The sequence below is a fragment of the Macaca nemestrina genome, chromosome 9 (assembly GCF_043159975.1).
Source record: "Macaca nemestrina isolate mMacNem1 chromosome 9, mMacNem.hap1, whole genome shotgun sequence".
Classification (NCBI taxonomy): domain Eukaryota; kingdom Metazoa; phylum Chordata; class Mammalia; order Primates; family Cercopithecidae; genus Macaca; species Macaca nemestrina.
Window position 1 is genome coordinate 756,097 of NC_092133.1, and position 26,356 is coordinate 782,452.

The window sequence follows — 26,356 nt, forward strand, 5'->3', positions numbered from 1 at the left end:
ACTCAAAAATATCTTCGAGTGAATGGATGGTTAGCTAGCTGGAAACCATGATGCTAAACAGGGTATGATGCAACTGCCATTTCTGTGAACCAAAAAAGAATATACACGTACACATCACCTGTGCACAGTGTCTGCAGAGGGCAGAGGGCAGGTAGGTAGAAGCATTAATTAAGAGCTGCAGATTCATCAGATAAAAATGTGGGACCCCAGGTTAGGTGCTGGGATGCAGCAATGCTGGGTTCCTGGGATCTTGGGATGCTGGGGGTGCCGGGGGTGGTGGGATGCTGGCGTGCTGGGATACATGGAGGCTGGGATGCTGGGATGCTGGGATGCTGAGATGCTGGGGTGCTGGGATCCTGAGTGCTGGGTGCAGGGCTGTTGGGGATGACAGCCTGGGGTGCTGAGTGCTGGGCTGTTGGGGATGACGGTGGATATTCTCCTTTCCGTCTTTTCAGGGGCGTGTGCACACCACCCTCTGGCATTGTCCTGGAAACTGCCGGAACTTGGCTGCCGGGCTGCTGGCATGCTCCACGTTCGGGGCTGTCCCATCAGGAAAGGTGCCTGTGGGGGTGAGGAGACCCTCTTCTGATCCTCCTGCTTTCCTGGGGGGTGAAGCTGCTTTCCCTGAACACATCAGGCCCCGCCCCCCCAGCCGCGGGACCCCACAGTGTGGTCTTTGTCCCCCAGGGGCAGTGCTTTCTGTCCCTTTTGTTCTCTGCTGATCCCCAGAGCCTGGCCCTGCACAGGTCGTCAGTGATGTCTGTGGATTAGAGATCCGTTCCCCTGTGCCTCCACAGGGGAGGGCCACACGTGCGCACACATGCACACTCACACACACAGGGTCACACACACAATCATGCTTACATGTCACACACTATACACACGCACTCTTGTGTACACGTGGCACACACAGCCCAGCCACACGTTCACACCCACTCCCCCTCCTGCTGATATTCTCACAGTCACACACATGCACTCACCACGCCCTCCCCTAGGGGGCTCTGGGGTTCCACCAACTGTAGCTGGATGGCCACCCCGTGGCCTTCACCACTGCGTGGCCCAACACAGAGGTGTATTGGGGGTCAGCTCCTCCTGGTTCCCTGGGCAACATTATCCTGCGGGGCCAGGCTCAGTCGGCCCTCACATGTGGGGATCCCAGCCCAGCCCCCTTTCCCAGACTCCACATTCGGATTCTCAAGCCGTGGGCAAAGTAGCCGTGCTGGCACTGACTGGCCCCAAAGTGAAACCGATGCTGCAAAGCACTGCTGTGCCAGACGCCAGCCAGGCAGAGTGAGAACAGGACAGGCCCCTGGGACAGCGGTGCGGGTCGGCTTCCAGCTGACTTTGGGGTCCCCAGGACCCCCTTTCTGGAGGGGTCACCAAGCCGGGGCTGGGCTCCACCTGGCCATTGTGAGATGTGCAGCTTTGTGAGCCGGTGCTGCCCCTTGGGCAGTTTAAACAGCAGTGGTGGGAGGATGTGCAAACGCCCCCAACCAGGGGCTTCATTTTCGCACTTCACTAGAGAGCCTGCTTGCCAGCACCCCGCTACCAGGGACCCTCCATGCCTCCCCAACTCCACCCACCCCCTTCTCTAGCTCCCCTAGGGGAGGGTGGCACCTTGCTCTTCTGAGCGGCGGTGGGGAGAGCCGGGACCCCGCACATCACCACGTCCCTCCTGCCCCCGGCTTCTGCTTGCCTGTCCCCGGGAGCTGGGATTCCAGGCCGATTTCAACTAAGTTCTCTTTTAAGTGCATACACACCAGTGGGATTTGCTTACTGGCCTCGCTTGTGCTGGAAGAAACTCTGTCTTTAACTTCTGTTCTGCTCATGTATATATTCCGAGATGTTTTAAACAACAATTCAACCATCTTCCTGGCTTTCACCTGGTGAAATTACAAATGTTCAGAATTCTCACCACCTTCTGGTTAAGCAAGTGTCGTGGGTTGAACTGTGTCCCCCTGAAACTCTCATGCTGGAGTCCTAGTCTCACAACCTCAGGATGTGACCTTATTTAGAGACAAGGTCTTCACGGAGGTGATCTGTTTAACGGGAGGTCTCAGGGTGGGCCCTACACCCCATGGCTGGTGTCCATATAAGATGGGCACATTTGGACACCAAGAAACAGACGACAACCACATACGGCCACGCGGGGTGCCTTCCGAGGAACCAGCTCCGGCCGCACCTTCATCTTGGCCTTCCCGCCTCCTGTCCTGCTGTTTAAGACGCCTGAGAGAGTGCCCCGTGATGGCAACGCCAGCGGGCACATATACAGCAGGCATCTGGGGTCCAGCCTGGGAACCCAGACACAGACACCGTCTCTACCTGGCAAGATGGGGCAACAAAATGTGAAATGAATAGATCCAGTCTCTGCTCCCAAGACCCAGCACAGGGCTCCAAAAACCCTCGGAATTTCCTGGGTGATGGCAGCAGATTCTTTTGTTCAAATGAGGTGAGGCTTGGTGGCTCCTGGAGGGGGGCCGGTCACCAGAGAGACCAGCCAGGATTAGCACCTGCAGCTCTCAACCCTGCACCCACCCTCCTCCAGGCATCATCCACCATGATCTGATGGAGCCTCCATAAGAATGCCTGGACTACTGGTCCGCAGCAGTGCCGGGTTGCTGCACACATCCACGTGCCAGGAGGGTGGTGCCCCCCACTCCACGGGGACAGATGCTCCTGTGCTGGGGACCCTTTCGGACCCTGCGCTGTGCCCTGACCCACCTAGCTGCCCATCTGCGGCCTTTCTCATCTCCTTTTCCTGCGTTCTGTGATAATTTTGTGTTACATTCTTGATATTTAAGGCTAATGTGTAACTAGAAAACTGAGTTTTAATATTTAATGCCCTTGGATTTGGGAAATCTCTTACTACATTATGTTTGGAGATACTTTCTCTGCGGGGTAAAATATTTTATCGAGGCTGTACCCATGGGTGGAGTGTCTTTACCAACAAAGGCCGTACCCATGTGTGGAGTGTCTTTACCAACAAAGGCCCATTTGAGAACTATCTTTGGGAAGGAATATGGTCATCTAGCAGGGATCTGAGGATGCCAACTTCAAGACGGGGTGAGGTTCCAGGAGCCTGAGAAACATGATGTTCAGGTTTCAAAACTATGTCAAGGCAGCTTATTTGATCCCATGTAGGTATGGTGGCCCTCTCCCGGGTGGAATTCCACTCTCCCAGGTGGGCCTCTCCCCGGGGGTCCTCTCCCAGGTGGGCCTGCCCCAGGTGGGCCTCCCCTAGAGCTCCCGGAGCGCGCCCACCCCAGGGTGAGTCCTGGGCCCTCCCTGCCCCAGGCCGACCCAAGTCCTTCAGTGGCTCGGGCTTCCCTGCGCTCGGGCTGCGCGCCCCGTCCAGTCTCCAATTCAGTCCCCGGCTGGGAGGGAGGTGGGGAGCCCCGAGGGGCAGGTGGCCGCGCCGCTCCCCGCTCCCTGGGGGCCGGGCTCTGCGTCTGCTCGTCCCGCCCCGCTCCGCTGCCAGGTCTCAGCTCGCCCCCGGGGCGGCCCCTCCACGCCCGCAGCCCGCATTTCCTCTGCGCGACTTTCTGTGCCCGCTGCACTTCCAGGACCGTGGCAGGGGCAAGTCACCGCCTGTTAAAGTAATGACGGAATGAGGGAGGGAGGGGGAGAGAGAGAGAGAGAGAAAAGAGAAAAGAAGAGAAGAGAAGAGAAGAAGGAAAGAAAAAAAGGAAGAGAACGAACGAGCGGAGGAGCGCAGGCGCGAAGGACGCAGTCAGAAGTTCCCGGGGAAGGGGGAGGGTGCGCCCGGTGCCAGGACCACAACCCGGGCACACAGGAGCCCTGAGCGGGGAGAGGAGGCCGGCGCGGACCCCCCGGCGCCCCCCAACGCCGCCCTCCCCCGCCGCCTTCCCTCCCTTTCTTCTTCCCGCCACGCGCCGGGGGTCGCCGCCCCGGTGTCCGGGCTCCGCGGAACTGGCGGCGGGGCGGGCGGGCGCGCGGCGTTGTTCGCCTTCGCCGAAGTGTGGCCCCGCCGCCGCCCCGTAGCCCGCGCGTCCGCGTCCCTTTCGGTCTCCAGGCAACCGTCGCCGGGTCCTCGCGGCGGGAGAACCCAACCGACCCTGGCGGCGGGACGCACCGCGGACCCCAGAAAGGGCGGACGAGCCGGACGCCGGCGTCATGGACCTGGTCATCACGCAGGAGCTGGCCCGCGCCGAGAGCCAGCAAGGTGACCCCAGACCCGTCACGACCCCCGCCCCAGGGAGGCCCCGGACCCGCCACGACCCCCGCCCCGGGGTGACCCCGGACCCACCACGACCCCTGCCCCGGGGTGACCCCAGACCCGCCACGACCCCCGCCCCGGGGAAGCCGCGGACCCTCTCATCCCAGCCTGCCAGATGGGTGACCCCTCGAGGGCCACAGCCGGAGCCTCCCACCTCCCGATTGTCTGACCAGGGCAAACATACAGGAAGGTGCCCACACCGCTGCTCCCAGGCGGCGACTGCTGCTGTGGCCGGGGCCTGAGGCGGCTGCCTGGGGCCTTCGGGATCGCGTTCTCCGGCTCACTTCTCCCAGCCCAGTGACCAAACCTTCCTCAACCGCCTGTTTGGGACAGATGCTGCGTCCTTGAAGAAGGCCTATGAGTTGATCAAATCGGCCAACCTAGGGAAATCGGAGTTTGACCCCTCAGAGAGCTTCAGCCCAGACCTGTTTGTTCTGTGTGCAGAGCAGGCCCTCAAGGTAACTAGTTCCCGGGATCCTCGGTCAGGGCAGCTTTGACAGGGAGATGGGGGGCCTCTGGGCATCTAGTGGATGCAGAGTGGGGCTGGGGAGAGGCAGCTCCTGGCCGGGCAGTCAAGGGGCCAGGATGGAGGGTGGGGGCTGCAAACAGGCTGCACCGGTGCTTGGGGCCTGTTCTGAAAGCGGCCCCATGTGTTTCTGGGCAGGGAGGCCACCACCTCCAGGTCTGTGGTCTTCCATGGTGGTGTTCTCTTGCAGATGGGGCAGCCAGAGGTGAGCGAGGACTGCATCCAAATGTACTTCAAGGTGAAGGCGCCCATCACCCAGTTTCTGGGCCGAGCGCACCTGTGCAGGGCCCAGATGTGTGCCCCAAAGTCGGCAGAAAACCTGGTGAGAGGTGTCCTGTGCCCCTTCTCCCCAACAGTTCAATTTTCACCCCACCTCCAGAACAGTGCCAGCCTAGACCAGGCTTTAAATCGTTCTTAGGGTAGTAGAGTGAAGGAATTAATTTCCAGAGTGACAGGAAACTTGCACCATTTCCCGTTCATGCTTTTTGCTCAAGTAGTGGTATCTGACATGCAGGACCCCTGGACCTTTGCCTCGTCGCAGCGTGGTCTCTGTGGCATCTGCACCTGCAGCTGCCCCGAGTGGGCAGAGGGGAGCTGGGGTGGGGTGGGTGTGCTGGAGCACAGGCACTGCGGTTTCTGATGCCTCGCTGTGTCTGTGGGACGGGAACCCGGGTGCAGGTCCACGACATCGCCACGACACTCAGGCTGTCTGCCACACCGTCACCTGTGGATACACAGGGGGTACCAGGCCAACCATGAAGGAGCCGTGGCATCTGCAGACAGGGCAATGAGCAGGGCAGTGTTTCAGTCTAATTGTGCTTCTTTATGTTGCCTTAGGAGGAGTTTGAAAATTGCGTGACTCAGTACATGAAGGCCATAAACTTTGCCAAAGGAGAACCGAGGTAGGTGAAATTGAAGTGGCCTTTTCTCATTGACCGGGTGAAAGACTTCAGAGCCAGAACTTACCAAGTGGGTGTATTTATTTGAACTGTGGGTTTTCCCCTCATTTGTGGTTTGTGATTTTCATGCACGTGTGATCACTGCCTCATCTCGTTAGCGTGTGGACTAGGCCACATTCATGCAGAATTCCGAGTCACAGCCTCTTCAGCACTCGGCGGTTTTTGTGATTTTAGGTGGCTGTGAAGAGGCTGTTTTCTGCCGGGCGTGGTGGCACAAGCCTGTAATCCCAGCTACTGGGGAGGCTGAGGCAGGAGAATCACTTGAACTCGGGAGGTGGAGGTTGCAGTGAGCCCAGATCACGCCACTGCACTCCAGCCTGGATGACAGAGCGAGACTCCGTCTCAAGAAAAAAAAAAAAAGTCTGTTTTCTCCAGGGCCTCCCTTGGTGTACCCCCAGAGCGCCCGGCTCCTTCCCCAGGGTTCCTTCTTCGGCCCAGCGTGCCTTTGCTGCCCTCTAGCGGGCGGCTTGGCCAAGGCCGCTGTCCCTGTGGAGGCGACTCCAGCATAACTTTCTACAAAATCAGTGCTTTCTGCACAAAAACAAATATCATGCTTGAAACTGTTAAGCTTGCACAAAACTGATTCATATCCTATGCAAATCAGTTTTGTGCAAGCTTGGCAGTTTCAAGCATATTTGTTTGAATATATATCACATATTTGAATAGGATACAATGTTTGGAGGAGATTTAAATAGAAGCTGTGGGTTCCCTGGTCCCTTCTACCCACATCGGCCTGCTTGTCTGCTGGTGGCCCTCTCTGGTCACACTCTGTTGCAAGTGGTGGGGATGTAGGGCTCAGCCCAAGAGATCTTCCCTGCATGGGGACGGGGATGGGGAGGCCCAATCTCAAGCCACAGATTCTAAAGATAAGGGTGTTTCCGAGGGAGGTGTGACGCGGGAGTGGCGGGTACCACGGGAAGGAGGCTGCTCTGCTCCAGGACCCTCGGGGGCACTGTGGATGGACCATGGGGTGACAGAGCCTTGCCAGAGGTCAGGATCATCTTTGGGAAAGGGCCAGGTTGTGTGGAGAGAGAGGGCAGCACTGGCTTGTCCAGGGCAGTGGCAGTGGGACAGGAGACTGTGAGCCCGACCACGGGCATGTGGAGGCCATAGTGGGGATTTGCAGAGAGCCACTTACAGGGAGGAGATGGATTCCTTTCGAGGTGCGGCATCCAGGGAGAAGCAGCAGGCCACTGGAGTCCCATGGCGACCCCTCTGTCTCAGGCAGGCGTGACCGTCTGGTCAGGACACCCCGCACCTCCGCTCCTCTCCTGAAAACCTGGAAACAAGATGAGTCCTGTCCCAGGGTCACATGGTGGCTCTGAGTAAACTCAGAGGAGTGGGCTTGCCACAGCCACCCTGGCGTCCTCCTCCCACCTGGGCATTGAGCAGTGCTGGTACACCTGGTGGCCAGCCCAGGACCACCAGGCACGGAGGCCCTACAGGGCAGAGCTGGCCTGCCCTGCTGTGGAGTGGCCCTAGAGTGAGAAAGGCAGATGGGCCCAGATTCCCTTACTTCAGTCCCTGCAATGGCTCCCTGCTGCCCAGGGAGAGGCCCAGACCCCTGAGAGGGGTCTCTGTTTAGTCTTCCAGTCCACCCTCCTCCACTTCATACTGTATGCTGGCAGACAGGAACTTTGTTTCCCAAAGGCTCCTCCTTGTCTTCCATCTGCCTGACCTTCTTTTCCTCTACTACTGTCTTGGCTGCATCCTGACATCTTTCAGGTCACGGCAGGCATGTAACCTCCTCCAGAAAGCCTTCCTTGATTCCCTCTGTCCTTGCCCATTCTTGTCTATCCCTTGAGAGCCAGAGGAGGCCTTGGTCAGTGGTGTGTTTTCAAGGGAAGGGGGCCGATCAGTTTGTGGAATGATTGAGGAAGGAGGCCCTGGTCTGGACTCAGGAGCCTGTGGCCGGGTCATCACAGCTGGGCCTGCACTAGAGCCATGGCACGTTGGATGCAAGGCCGCCCAAGGCTGTCCCAGGGAAGGGCTCTGCATCCTGGTGCTCCTGCAGGCTGGGCCAAAGCTTCTCAGATGGGGCTGCTGCTGTCTGCTGGGAGAGGACCTGAGGCCCCTCCTGAGAGGGGCTCCGGAGACACAGTGGCCCCTTGGTTTTGCAGCTTGGGCTGGCTAGGCTTTGACCGCGTTCTCCACGTCCTCTGCTTGTGCCGTAGGTATTACTTTTTGGTGTACAATGCATCAGTCCTCTACTGGCAGATGGTGAGGCCGTTCCTCGAGCCTGGATATCGCCACCATCTGATCCCCAGCCTTTCCCAAATTGTAAACGTGCTGAGTCAGACCGAGGAGGAAGACAAGGAGTGGCACGCCGAGCTGATGCTGTGAGTTGAGCTCGCCGTGCCCTCCGTGGCCTCCCAGTGGGCTGCCCTCCAACTCTGAGGCCACCACCCCTTCTCCTGGCGGGGCGGATGGGAGTTCCACATCACCGGGGTACACTCCGTGTGCGTTTTCTCCCACAGTCACAAGTTTCTGTGTGTCTTGTCCGAAGGTTGTTTCCAAAATCTGTAGATGACGTTTGCCGTGCCCTGGTTATGAGGTTATGACAACAGAACAAGATACTGTGTTTAGACTCACGGCAAAGCAGACGTGACCCTGCGCCACCCAGCCTGGCTCCCGGTTTTAAAATCTTAGCTCTGAAAGTATTAATGCAGTAGGTGTTTTAACAGCATAAAACCAAGCGGAGTCAGCATGTCCGGAGCCCAGGCGGCCCTGCGAGGAAGCTGGGGCAGCACGGGGCAGGCCGGCCTTGCCTGGCCTTAGCCCTGAGGGGTCACTGCAGACTGTCACCAATGCCTCGGTCACTGTGCTGGGCGGCGGAAAGGAAATGGGTCCGAGTGTCTGTGGAGCTCTGTGTGCAGGCCGGGGACGGGTGGATGTCTCCAGTGAGGATCCCAGCTGTGCCAGCTCCAGAGTGGTCCTCCTCGACCCCAACCCAGAGCCTGCAGGTGTGGGTTTCCTGCCATATGGCCTTTTGGGGAACCTTTGAAGAATATCAGTACAGATCTTTCATTTCAAAATGCCCCGGTGCTAGCGGTAACGAGCTGTCTGGCGCCTGCTGGCCGTTCCTGGTGAGCCGCACGGCCTGGTTCTGGCTGAAGAAGCTGACCGCGGGGTAGCTTTTAAAGTTTGTGAAACACAAAATATATAATGGTTTAATAGCCTGGTTACTAGAGAGGAGAAAACAGTTTCAGCCAGGTTGACCAGTGGCGCGTGTCTGTCTGGTTACTAGAGAGGAGAAAACAGTTTCAGCCGGGTTGACCAGTGGCGCGTGTCTGTCTGGTTACTAGAGAGGAGAAAACAGTTTCAGCCGGGTTGACCAGTGGCGCGTGTCTGTCTGGTTATTAGAGAGGAGAAAACAGTTTCAGCCGGGTTGACCAGTGGCGTGTCTGTCTGGTTATTAGAGAGGAGAAAACAGTTTCAGCCGGGTTGACCAGTGGCGCGTGTCTGTCTGGTTACTAGAGAGGAGAAAACAGTTTCAGCCGGGTTGACCAGTGGCGTGTCTGTCTGGTTATTAGAGAGGAGAAAACAGTTTCAGCCGGGTTGACCAGTGACGTGTCTGTCTGGTTATTAGAGAGGAGAAAACAGTTTTAGCCGGGTTGACCAGTGGCGCGTGTCTGTCTGGTTACTAGAGAGGAGAAAACAGTTTCAGCCGGGTTGACCAGTGGCGCGTCTGTCTGGTTATTAGAGAGGAGAAAACAGTTTCAGCCGGGTTGACCAGTGGCGCGTGTCTGTCTGGTTATTAGAGAGGAGAAAACAGTTTCACCGGGTTGACCAGTGGCGCGTCTGTTATCTAGGGAACTTCTGGAGTGTTATCTGCAAGCCGGAAGAAAGGAGGAGGCTGCCAGGTTCTGCTCCACTGCAGCTCCGTTCATCAAGTCTCACGTGCCGCAGAAATACCGGCAGATGTTCTCCGTTATGGTAAATGAGCGTATTAGAAATAGAGACGTAAGAAGTACTTTTCTTAAAAGTCATTGTTGAGAAAACTGCATAGAAATTACATAAGTTTGCTGAGAGATATAAAAATGTATATGTATAGATACATGAACAAAAATATATAAACATATTAAAAAGAAATAGCAGTTCATCCAACGTATAGAACTGTGACATTTTGAAAGCAAAACAGGGTCTTTTGCCTTTATCGTCCCTCTTAGAATTTTTCCTTTCTAATAGCTTTGAATTTTTTTGAAGTTAATAGAAAATTCACAAAGATACAAGTAATTACTACAAGAATATGTACCAAAAGCATTCATCAGCAATTCATTTTTAAATATGGGGAATCAGCTTAAGTTGTATCTGAAAAACTAGATACAAAATTTAATTAATGAGAAAATAAAATCTAGACACAAAATCTGAACCTCTTACCTAATTGTTTGAATCCAGATTAATAATCTCTTCAATTTTATGACAGGTTCGTCATGAATTAATGGACGAACTTCAGTTAAAGGAAGAAAAGAAAAATTCCATTAGCCTGTCAGTCACTTTCTATATTAATATGCTAAAAGCGTAAGTCATTTTGGGAGGGAGAGTTTCACAAGTGCTGGGCTTGGGAGCGCTCTGTCCCCTCCATGGGGGGAGGTGCTGTGTCCAGGGGCCTGTGAGTCTGGAGTTGCAGTGAGTGGAGCTGGAGAGTGGGAGCCTGGGACTCCCCAGTGTGTGGGGATCCGAAGGCCACCCCCAATCCGTGGCCCTGCCTCCCTCCCAGCATGGAGGAGAGGCCAGTGAGGCCACAGAAGGGAGAGGGCGGCTTCAAGCCAAGTGCAGAAAGAGCTTGTAGGAGGAGATCACGGTGTGTTTGGATGCCGAAGGGAGTGAGGAGATCACGATGTGTTTGGATGATGAGGGGAGTCAGGAGATCATGGTGTGTTTGGATGCCAAGGGGAGTGAGGAGATCACGGTGTGTTTGGATGCCGAGGGGAGTGAGGAGATCGCGGTGTGTTTGGATGCCGAGGGGAGTGAGGAGATCACGGTGTGTTTGGATGCCGAGGGGAGTGAGGAGATCGTGGTGTGTTTGGGTGCCGAGGGGAGTGAGGACATCACAGTGTGTTTGGATGATGAGGGGAGTGAGGAGATCACAGTGTGTTTGGATGATGAGGAGAGTGAGGAGATCACAGTGTGTTTGGATGCTGAGGTCTGTGAGGAGGTCGCAGTGTGTTTGGATGATGAGGGGAGTGAGGAGATCGCGGTGTGTTTGGGTGCTGAGGGCTGTGAGGAGATTGCAGTGTGTTTGGATGATGAGGGGAGTGAGGAAATTGTGGTGTGTTTGGATGATGAGGGGAGTGAGGAGATCGCGGTGTGTTTGGATGATGAGGGGAGTGAGGAGATCACGGTGTGTTTGGGTGCTGAGGGCTGTGAGGAGATCACAGTGTGTTTGGATGATGAGGGGAGTGAGGAGATCACGGTGTGTTTGGATGATGAGGGGAGTGAGGAGATCACGGTGTGTTTGGATGATGAGGGGAGTGAGGAGATCACAGTGTGTTTGGATGATGAGGGCTGTGAGGAGATCGTGGTGTGTTTGGATGCCGAGGGGAGTGAGGAGATCGCGGTGTGTTTGGGTGCCGAGGGGAGTGAGGAGATCACGGTGTGTTTGGATGCTGAGGTCTTTGAGGAGATCGCAGTGTGTTTGGATGATGAGGGGAGTGAGGAGATCGCGGTGTGTTTGGGTGCTGAGGGGAGTGAGGAGATTGCGGTGTGTTTGGATGATGAGGGGAGTGAGGAGATCGCGGTGTGTTTGGATGCCGAGGGGAGTGAGGAGATCGCGGTGTGTTTGGATGATGAGGGGAGTGAGGAGATCGCAGTGTGTTTGGATGATGAGGGGAGTTAGGAGACGCGGTGTGTTTGGATGATGAGGGGAGTGAGGAGACGCGGTGTGTTTGGATGATGAGGGGAGTGAGGAGATCGCGGTGTGTTTGGGTGCCGAGGGGAGTGAGGAGATCGCGGTGTGCTTGGATGATGAGGGGAGTGAGGAGAATGCGGTGTGTTTGGATGCTGAGGGCTGTGAGGAGATCGCCAGTCTGTTTGGGTGCTGAGGGGAGTGAGGAGATCGCGGTGTGTTTGGATACCGAGGGGAGTGAGGAGATCACAGTGTGTTTGGGTGCTGAGGTCGGTGATGAGATCTGAGATTGTGTCCTATGGCCAGCATCCCTGTGAGAGAGCAATGCTTGTCCAGGTCCTATCACCGTTGAGCAGAGAGAGTGCCCCACATTTCCCGTGTTTGGCTCCTGTGTGGGATGCTGGCTCTGGCAAGGGGTCTGGGCGTGTCTTGTCTGAGTGTTTCTATTCCAGCCTTGTGGGAAGGCCAGGCATCATGGAGGGAAGGAGGACCGGAAGGGGTGAAAAGTCATCTCAGGAATTTGAGGAAAGAAAGCAGGAGGGGTTATTTTCAGTCTCCTCTTCAGTGGGAAACACAGTTTCATACACACAGAGTTTCTCTTAGGAGAATTTGAATAAATCTGACAAGATCTTGTGGTGAATTACTCTCTGAATTATTTCTAGAAAAGCAGAGCAAAATGATTTACCAGGCGACGTCAGTGTCATTCTGAGGAAGGCCTATAGACACTTAAGTCGTTACAACCACCAGCGCTTTCCTTCCATCAGAGAAGAAAAGTAAGTGTTTGTCTTTTTGCAATATCACTTCTTCATAATCATTGTACAAAATTTAGCGGGCTCTGAAAAATGTGAAAAGGTATAAAACAAGCAACTAGAACCACCTTTGCAAAAGCCAGCCATCGTGGAGGTTTTAGTAAGTTCCTCTCTGGTCTTTTGTGGCCTGAGATTTGTACTGTTTTGCGAACACTTTCACACCCTACTTTTTAACATGAATTTAGTTTGTAGGCATATGGATGGTTCGGTCACCACGGCACCTCTCACTGTTCTGGTGGTTGCATGGCGTTTTGTGGGTAGGAGAACAGGTTTCTCTAGAGCCTTTTTCAGGCTGGTTTGTTTGGCTTCTGTGCTTTCTCGAATCCTCCAGGCACTGGAGAGTTTGGGATAAGTCCTGGGCTGGTATCCTGGAAGCAGGAAGCTGAGCCTGAGATTTTCGGAAGCACATGGAAAGCGCTGGCCTGTTTTGCCTTTGTGGGTGCGGATGGGTCAGGGGGTTGGTCCCCTGCCCCCCGGAGCGACTTTGCACCTCGTTGATAGCCCTGTATGTTTTTAAGAGAATGGGAAACAAGTAAAGCTTATTGATACGGGAGCTGAAATTGTCTGTTCGGTTTTCTGGTGGCCACACGGGACACTAACAGAGAAGGTGTATTAGTTATCTGCAGCCGCATAACAAGTACCCACAAACTTAGCAGCTTGAAACAACACAGGTCCATGAACTCGCCATGCCTGCAGGACGGGAACCCGGGCACAGGTCCATGACCTTACCATGTCTGCAGGACGGGAACCCGGGCACAGGTCCATGACCTCGCTGTGCCTATGGGATGGGAACCCAGGTGCTGGTCCGTGACCTCACGTGTCTGAGGGACGGGAACCTGAGTGCAGGTCCATGACCTCACCGTGTCTGCGGGACAAGAACCGGGGCACAGATCCATGACCTTGCCGTGTCTGTGGGACAGGAACATAGGCACAGCAACAGCCACAGCGTTGAGTGGTCTGGGGTCTCTTCTCAAGGCTGGACTGGGGAAGGGGCCCCCCAAGCTCACGGGGTGTTGGGAGGACTTGGTTCCTGTGGATCCAGGCTCGGTCCTGGTGGGACAGCTTGCTTTACCAGTGCCAGCGAGGGGTCCAGGCTCAGTCCTGGCGGGGCAGCTTGCTTTATCAGTGCCAGCGAGGGGCGCCAGACGCCAGCTCATTCATGGTCTCATCAGGGAGGTGGCACCCGCCCAACATTGAGGTCTCCGCTGCTCAGCTGCAGGCTCCTCGAGGGAGGGGGCCCCAGGACTGTGGGGTGGCTGGAGGGACACAGGGCCAGCCCGCTGGTGGGTCTGTTTTCGGGAGGAGTATGAGTGCATGTGTACGTGGGGACGTGTGTGGATATGTTGTTCCAGAAGGAGTTTACATCTTCCATCAGACCCTCCAAGTGGTGCTAACTGAAGTCCGGCCGAGCGTGGCCGTGGCCCTGGCCGAGCGTCCCCTTCTGTGGCCAGGCGCTCTGACGAGAGGTCTCAGGACCAGTGTAAATAGCCCTGTGCCGCAGTCTGTCCACAGGTGACATTGTCAGCCACTTTTACGGATTCTCTCTTCCTGCCCTGCCCAGCAGGCCTGTGTGCTGGAGCTCAGGTAGGACGGAGAGGCCAGTGTTGCAATGCCAGGCCTGCCAGGATCTGAGAGGGCCCAACAGCAGAGCAGGGGGAGGAGGAGGTGGGCAGGGACGAGGGGCGGAGAAGCATCTGCACCCCACCCCAAAGCAGCCTCCTGCCCACAGCCACCCAGGGATGCAGGGAGGATGGTCACACCACACTGAGGGCCGAGTCGGGTCACTGCCTGCAGCCGCCAATGTATTCCCGGGAAGACTGTGATCACTCCCCGGGAGACGGCAGAAGACATGTAGACCTGCTCCCCGGGACATCTGGCAATGTCTGGAGACACTGTGGGCGGCTGCAGGGACACCAGTGGACAGGCTCCTCCTGGAAGAGAGGCATCCCGGAGGGAAACCCTGGCCTAATCTCCACCCCAGGAGCATGATCCTGATCCCTGCAGCTCAACAGGAAGCCCTAGAGGGGAGAGCTGAGTGCACCCTCTGCTCTTTCTTGAAGTTGTCTGGAGCACTGTGGGTCTTTACAGGTGGATACAAAGTTTAGCCTCAGCCTATGGATTTCTGCGCAGACCCTGATTGGTGACTGCAGGTGCGGTTGGCGGTGCCCCTACGGGCTTGTCGCATGGTAGGAAGGCCCAGGCTCTGTGTAGGGAGGACGAAACCCCAGGATCTGTGTGCGGAGGAAGAAGGCTCAGGTTCTGTGTGGGGAGTGTGGGGAAGGCCCAGGCTGTGTGTGGGAAGTGTGGGGAAGGCCCAGGCTGTGTGTGGGGAGTGTGGGGAAGGCCCAGGCTGTGTGTGGGGAGTGTGGGGAAGGCCCAGGCTGTGTGTGGGGAGTGTGGGGAAGGCCCAGGCTGTGTGTGGGGAGGAGGAAGGCCCAGGCTGTGTGTGGGGAGGAGGAAGGCCCAGGCTGTGTGTGGGGAGTGTGGGGAAGGCCCAGGCTGTGTGTGGGGAGGAGGCGGGCCCAGGCTCTGTGTCGGGAGGAGGAAGGCCCAGGCTGTGTGTGGGGAGTGTGGGGAAGGCCCAGGCTGTGTGTCGGGAGGAGGAAGGCCCAGGCTGTGTGTGGGGAGTGTGGGGAAGGCCCAGGCTGTGTGTGGGGAGGAGGAAGGCCCAGGCTCTGTGTGGGAGTGTGGGGAAGGCCCAGGCCCTGTACTGGGAGCAGAAAGGCCCAGGCTGTGTGTGGGGAGTGTGGAGAGGCCCAGGCTCTGTATGGAGAGGAGGGAGGCCCAGGCGCTGTGTCGGGAGTATGGGGAAGGCCCAGGCCCTGTGTTGGGAGCAGAAAGGCCCAGGCTCTTTATGAGGACTGCAGGGAGGCCCAGGCTCTGTGTGAGGAATGTGGGAAAGGCCCAGGCTCTGTGTGGGGAATGTGGGAAAGGCCCAGGCTCTGTGTGGGGAATGTGGGAAAGGCCCAGGCTCTGTGTGGGGAATGTGGGAAAGGCCCAGGCTCTGTGTGAGGAATGTGGGAAAGGCCCAGGTTCTGTGTGGGGAGGGGAAGGTTCAGGCTCTGTGTGGTGAGGAGCCTGAACTCTGGCCTCGCTGAGCTGCAGATGTGGGTCTGAGCTGCTGTGCAAGACCATGGCTTTGAGTGCGCATGTCATCCTCCCTGTGCTTCCCCTGGGTTCTGCACATGACCTGAAGGTCTGGAGAGTGAGGAGCAGGGCGTCCAGTAGGGACCTGGCCCTGGGCGGCCTCCACAACTGTGCTGGCCCCGGGACACTCCTGGGCTCTGATGCTGTAGCTTAAAGCCCTGCTGGGACCTCCCCGCAGGGCTTCTGTTCTACTATTTAATTTAACTTTATTTATTTCTTATCCTACCTTTCTTTCCTGCCTCTGCTTGAATGGGGAACCTGGATTCTCCCGTGCAGCCATATTTGCTGCCTCCCCATATTGAGCCGGTGCTGGCTGGTTTGTTTGTTTGCAGAATGCTTTTGCTTTTTGAACTGGCACGTTTTTCCTTGACCTTGAAATGCATGGAGATCTCCTCTGACTGCCTCTCAGACCTCAAGAAGATGGAAAGCAAAGTAAGTGGCTTTATGACACTGTTGCCTGGGGTTGGGAGGCTGCTCACCGTGCATTTGGACAAAAGGCAAAGAAGGGAAAAGCAGTTCACAAGGCCGTGGCCCCCAGGGCTTCGGTCGGTGGTTGGCACGTTGCCGTCTTTCCTCCTGTGTTTTGCACAACTGTGGTTCGATGGTGTTTGCAATTTTACACCTGCCCATTTCTCTTTACCTTTATTGTGGCCACGAGGCCATAGCACCACAGTTGTTTCTAGAGTCCACTTTACAGACGGTGTAAAATGTCATGATGCTAATGATCCGGAACATTCTCCGGCAGTCTCATTATTGGACGTGTAAGTCACACCAGCCATGCCTCATTACCCACAGTTCACTTTCTGCAGTTTGCTACCTGCAGGCACCTACAGTATGAAAGTATTAAGGTTTTTTGAGGGAGAGGCCACAGCCACATCACTTTTATTACAGCCTAGTGTTATGGTTGTATTTTATTATTAGTTATTGTTATAAATATCATACTGTGCCTAATTTAGAAATTGAAGTTTATCATAGGGATTTCTGTCTAGAAAAATCACAGTGTACATCGGGTTTGGGACTGCTCCACGTTTCAGGCCTCCACTGGGTTGGGGGGTCTTGAAACATATCCTCTCAGAGAAGGGGGGCTACTGTATCATTTTGTGCTAATTACATAAAGGGCTGCAGTGAACATTTTGTGCCTAAAACATTATGCTGCATTTAGGATTTTTCCCTAAGATGAGTGTATTTACATGAAATGACTAGGGAATGCTCACTTTTAATATTTTAAGAATACACGTTAGAGAACCGCCCTCCAGAAAAAGCTTCACACAACCAAAGGTGTGTAAGACTGAAGACGTCAGGCTTGCTGATGCTTTCGGGAACTGCCACAGAGCAGGGACAATGGGATCAGTTTATCGGGTGGTTTTGAGCAAACTGTGTCGCTTTACACACGGAGAGTGAAGGGGGGACCCTCGGGTGCACAGCCGCGTGCTGGGGCTCCCCTCGTGGTGTCTTCCTTGAGCACCTGCGGTGTGCTTTGCCCCAGGTTACCCACGAGTAATCGTAAACCGAGCCGTCAGTGGTGCAGGAGACACGGCCGTGGCTCAGCACTGGGGGAGCCGGCCAGCCACACTGAGGGCTGTGCTGATCTGGAAATGGTTTCAGAACAGGAGATGCAGTTCACGTGGCCTTGAGAGACAGGCGGGAAGCGTGGTCAAGGCTGGAAACGGCAGCCCGTGCAGTACAGAGGATGAGGGCAGCGTGGGAGGCGCTCCTGTGTTTGATGCCCTTTACTGGCTTCTGTGAGCCCCATTTCCATCTTGTCGGTTTCAATGGCGCAGCGTCCCCAGTTCAGAATGACTGTGGAACGCCTAGGTCCGGCCCCACTTCCTCCTCCCCAGCAGCCCTTCCTTCAGCTCCCTGCGCCTCAGGGTTTGTCGCTGCAAAATGGCAGCAGTAACAGGACTCATCTCCGAGGGCTGCTGTAGAACTCAAAGCAACGTTTTGTGTATCCCAGGTTGAGGCTCCTGGGCAGGCCCCTGCTGCCGTGGGGTTGCCGTTAGGGAGGCTCCTGTAGCCCAACTCTGCCGCCACCGCCCGTGACCCCTGCAGAGCATGTCCCTCTGCCCTGGCTTGAAGACGCTCTCCCGGCCCTTTGCCCGGTTGGCCTCTGCCCATCCCTCAGGGCCCAGCCCTCCTGTTACCTCCTGTCTCACTGCTGGTCGAAAGTGACCTTCTCTAGGTGAACATTCTGCTGGGAGGCTCGTTATCCCTGCCAGCCTCCTAGTAGACATTCAGGATCTCATGAGCTTTATTTTGAATTAAAAGCTCGCTAATGTTAAGGATATGAATGGTTTTTAATTTTGAAGCCTTGGTGCATTTTTAAAGACTATCCACCGTCATACATTTCACGATTGCTTGAGTGAATGGGGGAAATGATTTAACCAGGCAGACGCCCGGACCTGTGGGACCCCATAAAGAGTTTTAAGATCCATGACCATGTGGGAAGCACGGGGCTCTTTTTCTGACCCCTGTGAAGCCTGGCATAGCTTCCTCAGTGGCATGGAGGCTTGCGGCTGCTGGACAGGTGGGGGCACACAGCCTGGGGTGGCGGCCTCCTGCGCTCTCCATCCTGGCCGGCGCCAAGGCCCAGATGTGCAGGACTGCGGTGCAGCCATCCTGAGGTGCTGCAGGTACTTCCCATCCTCGCGGACATCTGCTGCCGAGGACCCGCTCCCCGGGGCGGAGGAGTCTGCTGCCGAGGACCTGCTTCTTGGGACGTCTGTGTCTGTTGTTTGTGAAGATGCTACACCATCAGCACCTGCGCTCACAGACTAGGAGCTTGAGTCTCCTGTGTCCAGAAGACCTGCACCCCTCGTGCCAGGGCGGGTTTAGGGTTTAGGAGTGTCACCCCTCGTGCCAGGGCGGGTTTAGGGTTTAGGAGTGTCACCCCTCGTGCCAGGGCGGGTTTAGGGTTTAGGGGTGTCACCCCTCGTGCCAGGGCGGGTTTAGGGTTTAGGAGTGTCACCCCTCGTGCCAGGGCGGGTTTAGGGTTTAGGGGTGTCACCCCTCGTGCCAGGGCGGGTTTAGGGTTTAGGGGTGTCACCCCTCGTGCCAGGGCGGGTTTAGGGTTTAGGGGTGTCACCCCTCGTGCCAGGGCGGGTTTAGGGTTTAGGGGTGTCACCCCTCGTGCCAGGGCGGGTTTAGGGTTTAGGGGTGTCACCCCTCGTGCCAGGGCGGGTTTAGGGTTTAGGGGTGTCACCCCTCGTGCCAGGGCGGGTTTAGGGTTTAGGAGTGTCACCCCTCGTGCCAGGGCGGGTTTAGGGTTTAGGAGTGTCACCCCTCGTGCCAGGGCGGGTTTAGGGTTTAGGAGTGTCACCCCTCGTGCCAGGGCGGGTTTAGGGTTTAGGAGTGTCACCCCTCGTGCCAGGGCGGGTTTAGGGTTTAGGGGTGTCACCCCTCGTGCCAGGGCGGGTTTAGGGTTTAGGAGTGTCACCCCTCGAGCGGGGCAGGTTTAGGGTTTAGGAGTGTCACCCCTCGAGCGGGGCAGGTTTAGGGGTGTGGTCTTTGGATGACAGCGACATGTTGCTCCCAGCTTTTGTAAGGCCACCGAGGCCTGGGGACGTCTTCCCCGAGCTCAGCAAGCCCCGGAGAAAGGGGAGGTAGAGTGCCTTTCTTCCCAGCATGACGCACAACACATCGCTTCCCAGACTTCGGCGCAGCCCCGGGCCCCCAAGCCGCCTGGCTGAGGCCTGGGTACCAGGTGTTGGGGGCCGGGACAAGGCCTCTGAAAAGGGCAAAGTCAGGACCCTCCCCTGCCGCTCTCAGGCGGTAGGGCCTGCAGGCAGGCGAGGAGTTGGTGTAGCTGAAAACATGGCTTCCTCACTTAAACCTCTGCGTCGTAGGTGTCTGTGTGTCATCGTATGACTTGTATTTGTTAAACCTCTACCCAGTCATATTTTAAATGCCTCTGAAGTTCATGAATGTGCACAGCTGCTTCCCTTACAGATCTCCATCTTTTCAAAAACTGTGTATATCTGCAGGATCCTGGGAAGCTGATTGAAATAGAATGTCTGGAGTGTGAATCAGAAGCTTTAAGACTTGAAAATCAGATGAAAATGTACATCCGAGCGGCTGTTGAGGTCAGGAGTCGTACACCTGGCATTATTTTGCAGATTCTGGGAACTCGGTGCGAGTTGAGTGTGTCCCAGGCTTGAGGGTGCTGGGGACACGGCCTGGACCCCACTGCTGGACTCGCCCTGGCTCCCGTGACAGCGGGTGTGAGTCCAGCCTCCAGTGCCACACTTCCTCTCCCATGCAGAGGGGCCCACAGGCCTCCTTGGTGGGTTGGGGTCGTATAGGTGGGGGCTGGGATGTGACTCCCTCTGACCCTCCTCCTGCAGTCCCTGCAGAGCTGCCCCCTCCCCGCCATGTGGTGATGCCTGCCCGGGAGGACAGGGGGACGGCCATGCGTCTCCACGAGGGCTTTCTGCCAGCCTCACTTGAGTCCGGGAAGGCGTCCTAATGACGAGGGGCAGAAGCCATCGCCGGCCCTGGGGTCAGCTGCCAATTATAGGCACGTGAGCCTGACCCACCTCCGTCCTGCTGTCTGAGACGGCAGGCTCCGGAATAGCAGCCACTGCCACGAAAGGATTTAGAAATCATTTTAGACTCTTCCTCAGTAAGAATTTCCCGGTTAAAAGATGAACAAAAACCTGACAGAATGGAGGTATGCAGCCCTGACATGGTGCCACGGCAAGTGTGGCGGGTCGGCCCGGGAGCCCTCGAGTCCTGTCAGCCAGGCAGTACAAGGCCCCGCTGGGCACAGAGGAGCCAGGGGCACGTGGGTCAGTGCCGGAGGTGCCGGGGCGGGGGATGAGCAGAGCAGCTGGGAGGCCTTCCCCGCCCCCACTCCTAAGGCACCCACCCTCAGCCCGCACCGCCTGGCGCACGTATCACGGCCCGGCAGGTGCCGACGCCTCTGTGGACTTGCTCCTGGGTCTGCTCCGCGGGGCTGAGCGTCTCGTGGGAGGTTTTTGACTCTTGCTGTGCACTGGTGCCAGGCGTGTGGTAGGCGCTTAGTGAGAGTTCGTTTAAGGAATGATTTCCAGACACTTTGGCTGCTGCACTTTGTCGTGAAAGTGAACAGAGGCTGCTTGTGGCTGTGGCACTCTGGGGTGTACGGCTGCTTCCCCCGCCTCACCTGCTGAGGATCTCGGTGGGGCCGGCACCGGCGTACGAGGCTTTCAGACCCAGCAGCCAAGGGGCAGGATGGGGTTGTGAGGTGCAGGCTCCACCCAGCCCAGGGGCAGCATGAGGGCGAGGCCCCTGTGGAAGCCACAGGCTGTGGGGACATGGCCAAGTGAGCCCAGGGCAGTGGGCGGCCCAGAAGGGCTTGTGGGAGGTGGGAGTGTGGGGACACTGGCTCCACTGAAATCCTGGCCTAAGCCTTTGTCCTGGGAAGGGCCCGTGTAGCACAGACCGGAGGAGACATTCTGGGGGTGGGAAGTGTCGTGGGCACAGGCCCCTGGAAAGAGACGGGATCAGGAAGGGAGCAGCCGCCACTGAGTCCACACACGGGAGGCGGGCGCACCCACGATATGTGCGTACGGCCAAGCCTCCTGCGTGTGCTATCTTGTGAGACATCCACTTCCTCCTAGAGTCACTCTGGCCATTTTCACGGACAGATTTGAGCATGGCACCACGCAGGGTGATGAATTTAGGGCCTGAGTTCTCAGCGTGCCCTGCACATGTCCCGCCCCAGCCCTGCAGCTCAAGCCAGCAACCTCCATAGAATCGCCCACGTCTTCTCCGCAGGCCCAGCTGGATATCATACAGAGACTAGACGTCGCGCTGCAGCGAGCCGTCCGCCTGGGCGACCCCCGGGTCATCCACGTGGTGTGCACCACGCAGTGGAACACCTGCCTGCCCCTGCTGCAGCACAACCTGCGGCACCACCTGCGGAAGCCCCTGGCGGGCGTCGCGGACGTGCTGGAGAAGGTGGACAGGTGGGGCGCGCACCTGCGCCGTGTCCTCCACAGAGCGGGTGGTGCATGAGGAAACAGAGGAGGAGAAGGTGGCCCAAGCCCCCTTGCCATGCCAGTGCCACAAGCAGCAGACTCCCCGTACTCAGTAAGGGCCACCCTCTGCCTCTGCTCAGGGCCAGGCATGCCGGGTCCTCTGTGTGGAGCACTGGTGGGGCCAGAGGAAGAAGCAGACTCAGCTGTGTCTCACGGGCATCTGTGCCCCTCAAGCCTCCATTGAAGGGGACTGTCATGGCCACAGAAGCTGAGAGTGGGGGGCTGGTTGTGGCCCCATGGGACTTGGGTCATCTTGGGTGAGACAGGAGTGCTCAGAGGGCCCAGCGTCCCGGAAGAGCACGGTGTGTCCTCAGGGGTGACAGGAATGCTGGGGCCAGCGTGGTAGCAAGTGGTAAGCATCTAGGTGGGCCATGGCGGGCAGGCGGCAGGCGTCCGGGTGGACCGTGGCGGGCAGGCAGCAGGCATCTGGGTGGGCCGTGGTGGGCAGGAGACTGGTACTGGGGGCAAGGGCAGCCACAAGATGTTGCAGAGCCTGGTCCCAGGGTGGCTGGAGAACCACAGCCCTGGTCTCAGGACCTGTTTCTTGTTGGGAGGGCTCAGCCTCTTCATTGCTGTCAGTATGGTTTTGACTCTGAGACCACCAGCTCAGCCCCAGCTCCCTGTCTGCTACCTCCCTGCACTGCCACAGCTCCCTCCCACCTTCTCTGGGGCTCCCTGACTTTTTCTAGAATTCTATTTCATTTCCTCTGTTGGCTTCTTGGTTTCTCGACTATACCTTTTGGAGGAATGGGGGATTTCTCTAGGGCTAAGAACACGCACCCCTTAGCACAGTCTGTGTCAGGCCAGCATCACTCCGGCTCAGTTCACACAGATACACACCCTGAAACATGGTGACCACACCCCTCACACCCCCCTGGGCCATCCTTCAACTTCCCATAGCTGAGAATGAACCCGGACCCTGGCTCAGCTGCCCCAGAACCGCTTCTCAGGCCTGGCACACGTGCACTCCTGTGCACACGCAGCCTGCTCGAGCCCAGGGGTTCCAGGCACCCCACAGGCTGCTCGAGCCCAGGGGATCTGGGGCACCCCTACACGGCTGCTTGAGGCCAGGGGTTCCAGGGCACCTCCACACGGGCTGGTTGGGCTGCTCTGCGCAGCCCTTCCTCTCTAGACCCTAGCCTTCCTCGCAGCCCTGCACCCTGACCTCTGCCGCCGTGGCCTGTGGGAACTGCGCCCCACGCTTCAGGAAGTTGTCCCCAGCAGAGAGCCGGGCAGTCTTGCACTAGCGCCCAGGTTTCCTTCCGGGGCTGCTGTCGTGAGTTGCCGAGGCCTCCGGGGTCTGCATGGTCTTCTCTCCTTGTCCCCATTTGTGAGTCCCCAGGGCCAGGCGGGGCATCACTGAAAGGATGGCGGAAAGCCAGGGGCACTGGGCACCAAGCCTCCCCTACATGCTGGGGCCACTCCAGGCCTCCCCTGGAGGGTGTGACCCCAGCCCGACACAGCCTCAGCCCCGCCAGGGCCCCTGATGCCGCACCACCCCCACAGCCTCATGACGCTGCTCCGCTGCCAAGTGCACATGGAGATGGCGCAGATCGAGGAGGACGAGGACCGGCTGGAGCCCGCCATGGAGCACCTCCGGAAAGCCGCGCGCCTGGACACCCTGGGCCTCTACGAGGACAGGCTCCAGATGGCCTCCACCCGGCTGCGCCTGTGCACCACACTATACCAGGCCCCCGAGCGTGCAGAGGACAAGGCCATCATGGCCATCGAGCAGGTGCTGCCCGGGGAGGTGAGGGAGGCTGGGTGCTGTAACCCCAGCATGGGGCCGGGGCTGGGCTTTGAAGGCACGGCAGGGCGGGAGCTGCCTAGGGCCACCTGAGGCGAGGAGGCCTGGGGCCGAGCTGTCACTGTGTCTATGAGCAGGAGGACCACACAGGCCCTGCCACAGCCAGGAGGCTCCAGAAGTTGGAGAAGGTGCTGCGGAAAGTCCAGCGGCCCCTTCCTCATCAGTCTCTGCTTTTCACAGGCAAAAAAAGCTACCCCAAAGGACAGCGTCAGGAAGAAGCGGGCCCTCCTGGTGAATGCAGGCCTGGCCTTAGCCCCCGACACGTTTCAGATCGTGCTGGACAGTGAGAATGAGGCCAAAGGTGAGCGCCGCACTGGGCTCTCCCAGCCCGGAACCATCTGCCTTGGAATAGCTCCGAGGCTGCCCCGGGGTTTCCCCAGTCCCCATGCTCCCTACCACGGCCCCTGGATGTGCAAGGACTGTGCACCAGCAGTGTCCCCCGATCTCGGCCTGCCGGGTCTGGCAAAGCCCAGCAAGGGTCTTCTGTGCACACACCAGCCATGTCGGGTGCCCCGGCTGCTAGGACAGACCCCACGGGCTCTGCTGCTTAGACAACAGGAACTCACTCCTCCCAGTCCCAGGCTGGAAGTCAAGGCGTGGGCAGGGCTGGTTCCCCCTGAGGGCTCCTTGGCTTGTGGACACTGTCTCCTCCCTGCGTCCTCAGGGCCGTTCCTTCTGGGGGTCTGTGTCCTCGTTTCCTCCTCTTAGAAGGATACCAGTCAGGGCCGGGCGCAGTGGCTCAAGCCTGTAATCCCAGCACTTTGGGAGGCCGAGATGGGTGGATCACGAGGTCAGGAGATCGAGACCATCCTGGCTAACACGGTGAAACCCCGTCTCTACTAAAAAAAAAAAAATACAAAAAATTAGCCGGGCGAGGTGGCGGGCGCCTGTAGTCCCAGCTACTCGGGAGGCTGAGGCAGGAGAATGGCGTGAACCCGGGAGATGGAGCTTGCAGTGAGCTGAGATCCGGCCACAGCCTGGGCGGCAGAGCGAGACTCTGTCTCAAAAAAAAAAAAAAAAAAAGAAGGAGGATACCAGTCAGACTGGACTAGGGTCCACCCTGGCGACCTCATTTGACCCAGATTACCTCCAAAGAAGGTCATACTCAGGTCCTGGGGGCGAGGACTTCAACACACCCTGCTCTGGGGAGTGGGGTTGAGCCAGAGGCACAGTACAGGGCTCCCTGGATCACGGGGGTCAAAGCTGAAGCCATCACATCTGTCCTGGGGAGACCCTGAGCTGGCTTCGGGTAGTGGGACATGGGGCCATGCGGCCCACGTGCAGGGACTGAGCCAGGGTTCGGGGGTGTATTGCACCCCCACTGCCCCAGCTTCTCTGGGCACTCGCCAGTGGCTCTGGGAACGCAGGCGGTCCCACTCTCTTCAGCCCAGTGCAGGGGCCAGGCTGGGCCTGGCTTAGGAGCCCTTCCCACTGGTCCCTTAAGGGTTCTGCTGGGGGCTGCCGCCAGGCCTCCCTCCAGCTCAGTGCCCAGCAGCTGGCGGCTTTCGCCCAGCACGATGAAGCAGGCGTCACCCAGACTGCAGCCTGCGGAGACGGTGGTTGGGAATGGAGACGCTGGGTCATGTCTCGGGTCTGAGACAAGGAGATGGGCAGATGCAGGGTGGGTCGTGTCCTGCAAGGGAAGGTTGGTCGCTCTTGGAGAGGGGAGGGGTCACCGCCTCGTCATCCACCGCCCTCAGATGCTGCCGCACCTGTGCTTTCATTTTGCCCTAATAAGTTTGAGGAGCAGCTGCAGATCCACCAGTAGGACCCGGACGCACCTATTTTGCCTTCCTGACTCCTTTCATTCATGGGCGTGTGCTGCTGGCCGCCTGGGGGTCAGGTGCATGTCCACCTGCTGGCTGTGGGGCTGAGACAGCACCGTACACCCAGGACCCTACACCCAGCAGGAGGACAGCACCCTACACCCAGCAGGAGGACAGCACCCTACACCCAGCATGAGGTGCTGCGGGGCCCTGCCCAGGGGCAGTGAGGGTGGTGCGGGCTCCAGGGGAGGATACCCTTGAGTGGCTCCTGAAGGTGAACCCCTGTGCCGGCCGAGAGGGTAGACACCAGCCAGGGGAGGCCCAGTCCCCGGGGTCGCCCATGCACAGGAGGCCCCTCAGGGTGTGGAGCTGAGTTCTGGGTGTGGAGCTGAGTTCCGGGTGCTTGTGATTTATTTGCCAGGAAAAGGAGTGGTGATTCGGAACCTCTGGCGTCATGCAGATAAAACTGCTGGGCCTTGGGGTGCTACACAGGGGCTGGGTGGGAGCGCGGGAGTCTGAGGCCGGGCGCCCCTGCTTGGACGTCAGCTAGGCAGCGCAGCCAGCAGAGCAGCGGGAGGATCTTGGCAGACTGCTCCGAGGTTCCTGGAGCCTCCCCCACTCAGAGGAGCACTGGCTCGGCCTCGTCGCCGGCGGGAGACACAGGCAATGCCACTCTGCAGCTCTGCTCCCGGGAGCCAGGGATCTAGGGCCCCTGCAGCCACCACCTGGGCGTGGCCACCCCGGCGCCGGCGCGGGGCGCTGGTTCCTGATGGGCGCGTCCCCGGCCCTTTGCCAGCAGCCCCAACACCTGCCTGTGCCTTTCTGTCCCAGTCTCCACCGGGAAGAGCAGGGGCCGGTTCACCTACCTTTGTGCAAAGGCGCGGCACCACATCGTCAGCGTGGACAAAGCTGCCGGGCACCTGCGGCGCCTGGGCAACGAAAACAGCAAGGAGAGGTGAGCGAGGAAGAGGCCAGAGCGCCACACAGAGCCCTGCCTGGGGGTCGCTCAGCCCAAGAGCCAGCGTCTGTGGCGGCCGAGCTGACCCCGTGTGTGGCTGTCTGGGGACACACCAGGTCACCTGCTCCAGGATGGTGGGAGGAGGTCCCCGCCTGGGGGTCCCGACATAGATGGGACCCCCCAGCCTGTGATGACAGCCACGGCCTGTGAGGTGTGCGGCCGCCCTGTCCCGCCTGTCACTGCTGTCACTCGGAGGACACGCAGCGCCTGTGACCAGAG

At 58.1% G+C, this 26,356-nt stretch overlaps 1 protein-coding gene across 5 annotated transcripts in view; it reads left to right on the forward strand.

Annotated features, from left to right (window-relative positions):
• Positions 1-3,981: 3,981 nt before the first annotated feature.
• The window catches only part of LOC105471092 (cilia and flagella associated protein 46), a 125,100-nt gene continuing 102,725 nt past the window's right edge, over positions 3,982-26,356 (forward strand). Inside the window, exons 1-14 of one of the 5 annotated variants that reach the window (XR_011607560.1) lie at positions 3,982-4,183; positions 4,571-4,695; positions 4,954-5,085; positions 5,601-5,665; positions 7,897-8,061; positions 9,535-9,658; positions 10,149-10,243; positions 12,233-12,343; positions 15,859-15,958; positions 19,510-19,608; positions 21,284-21,474; positions 23,053-23,281; positions 23,534-23,654; positions 25,951-26,074. Coding sequence is in view for 4 of the 5 variants with exons in the window: in XM_024789507.2 (XP_024645275.2) it covers positions 4,135-4,183; positions 4,571-4,695; positions 4,954-5,085; positions 5,601-5,665; positions 7,897-8,061; positions 9,535-9,658; positions 10,149-10,243; positions 12,233-12,343; positions 15,859-15,958; positions 19,510-19,608; positions 21,284-21,474; positions 23,053-23,281; positions 23,534-23,654; positions 25,951-26,074 (1,730 nt within the window). In the remaining variant the exon portion in view is untranslated. The remainder of the gene's footprint in view (positions 4,184-4,570; positions 4,696-4,953; positions 5,086-5,600; positions 5,666-7,896; positions 8,062-9,534; positions 9,659-10,148; positions 10,244-12,232; positions 12,344-15,858; positions 15,959-19,509; positions 19,609-21,283; positions 21,475-23,052; positions 23,282-23,533; positions 23,655-25,950; positions 26,075-26,356) is intronic. The other 4 variants (XM_024789507.2, XM_024789503.2, XM_071068897.1 and 1 more) reach the window with 4 other exon arrangements.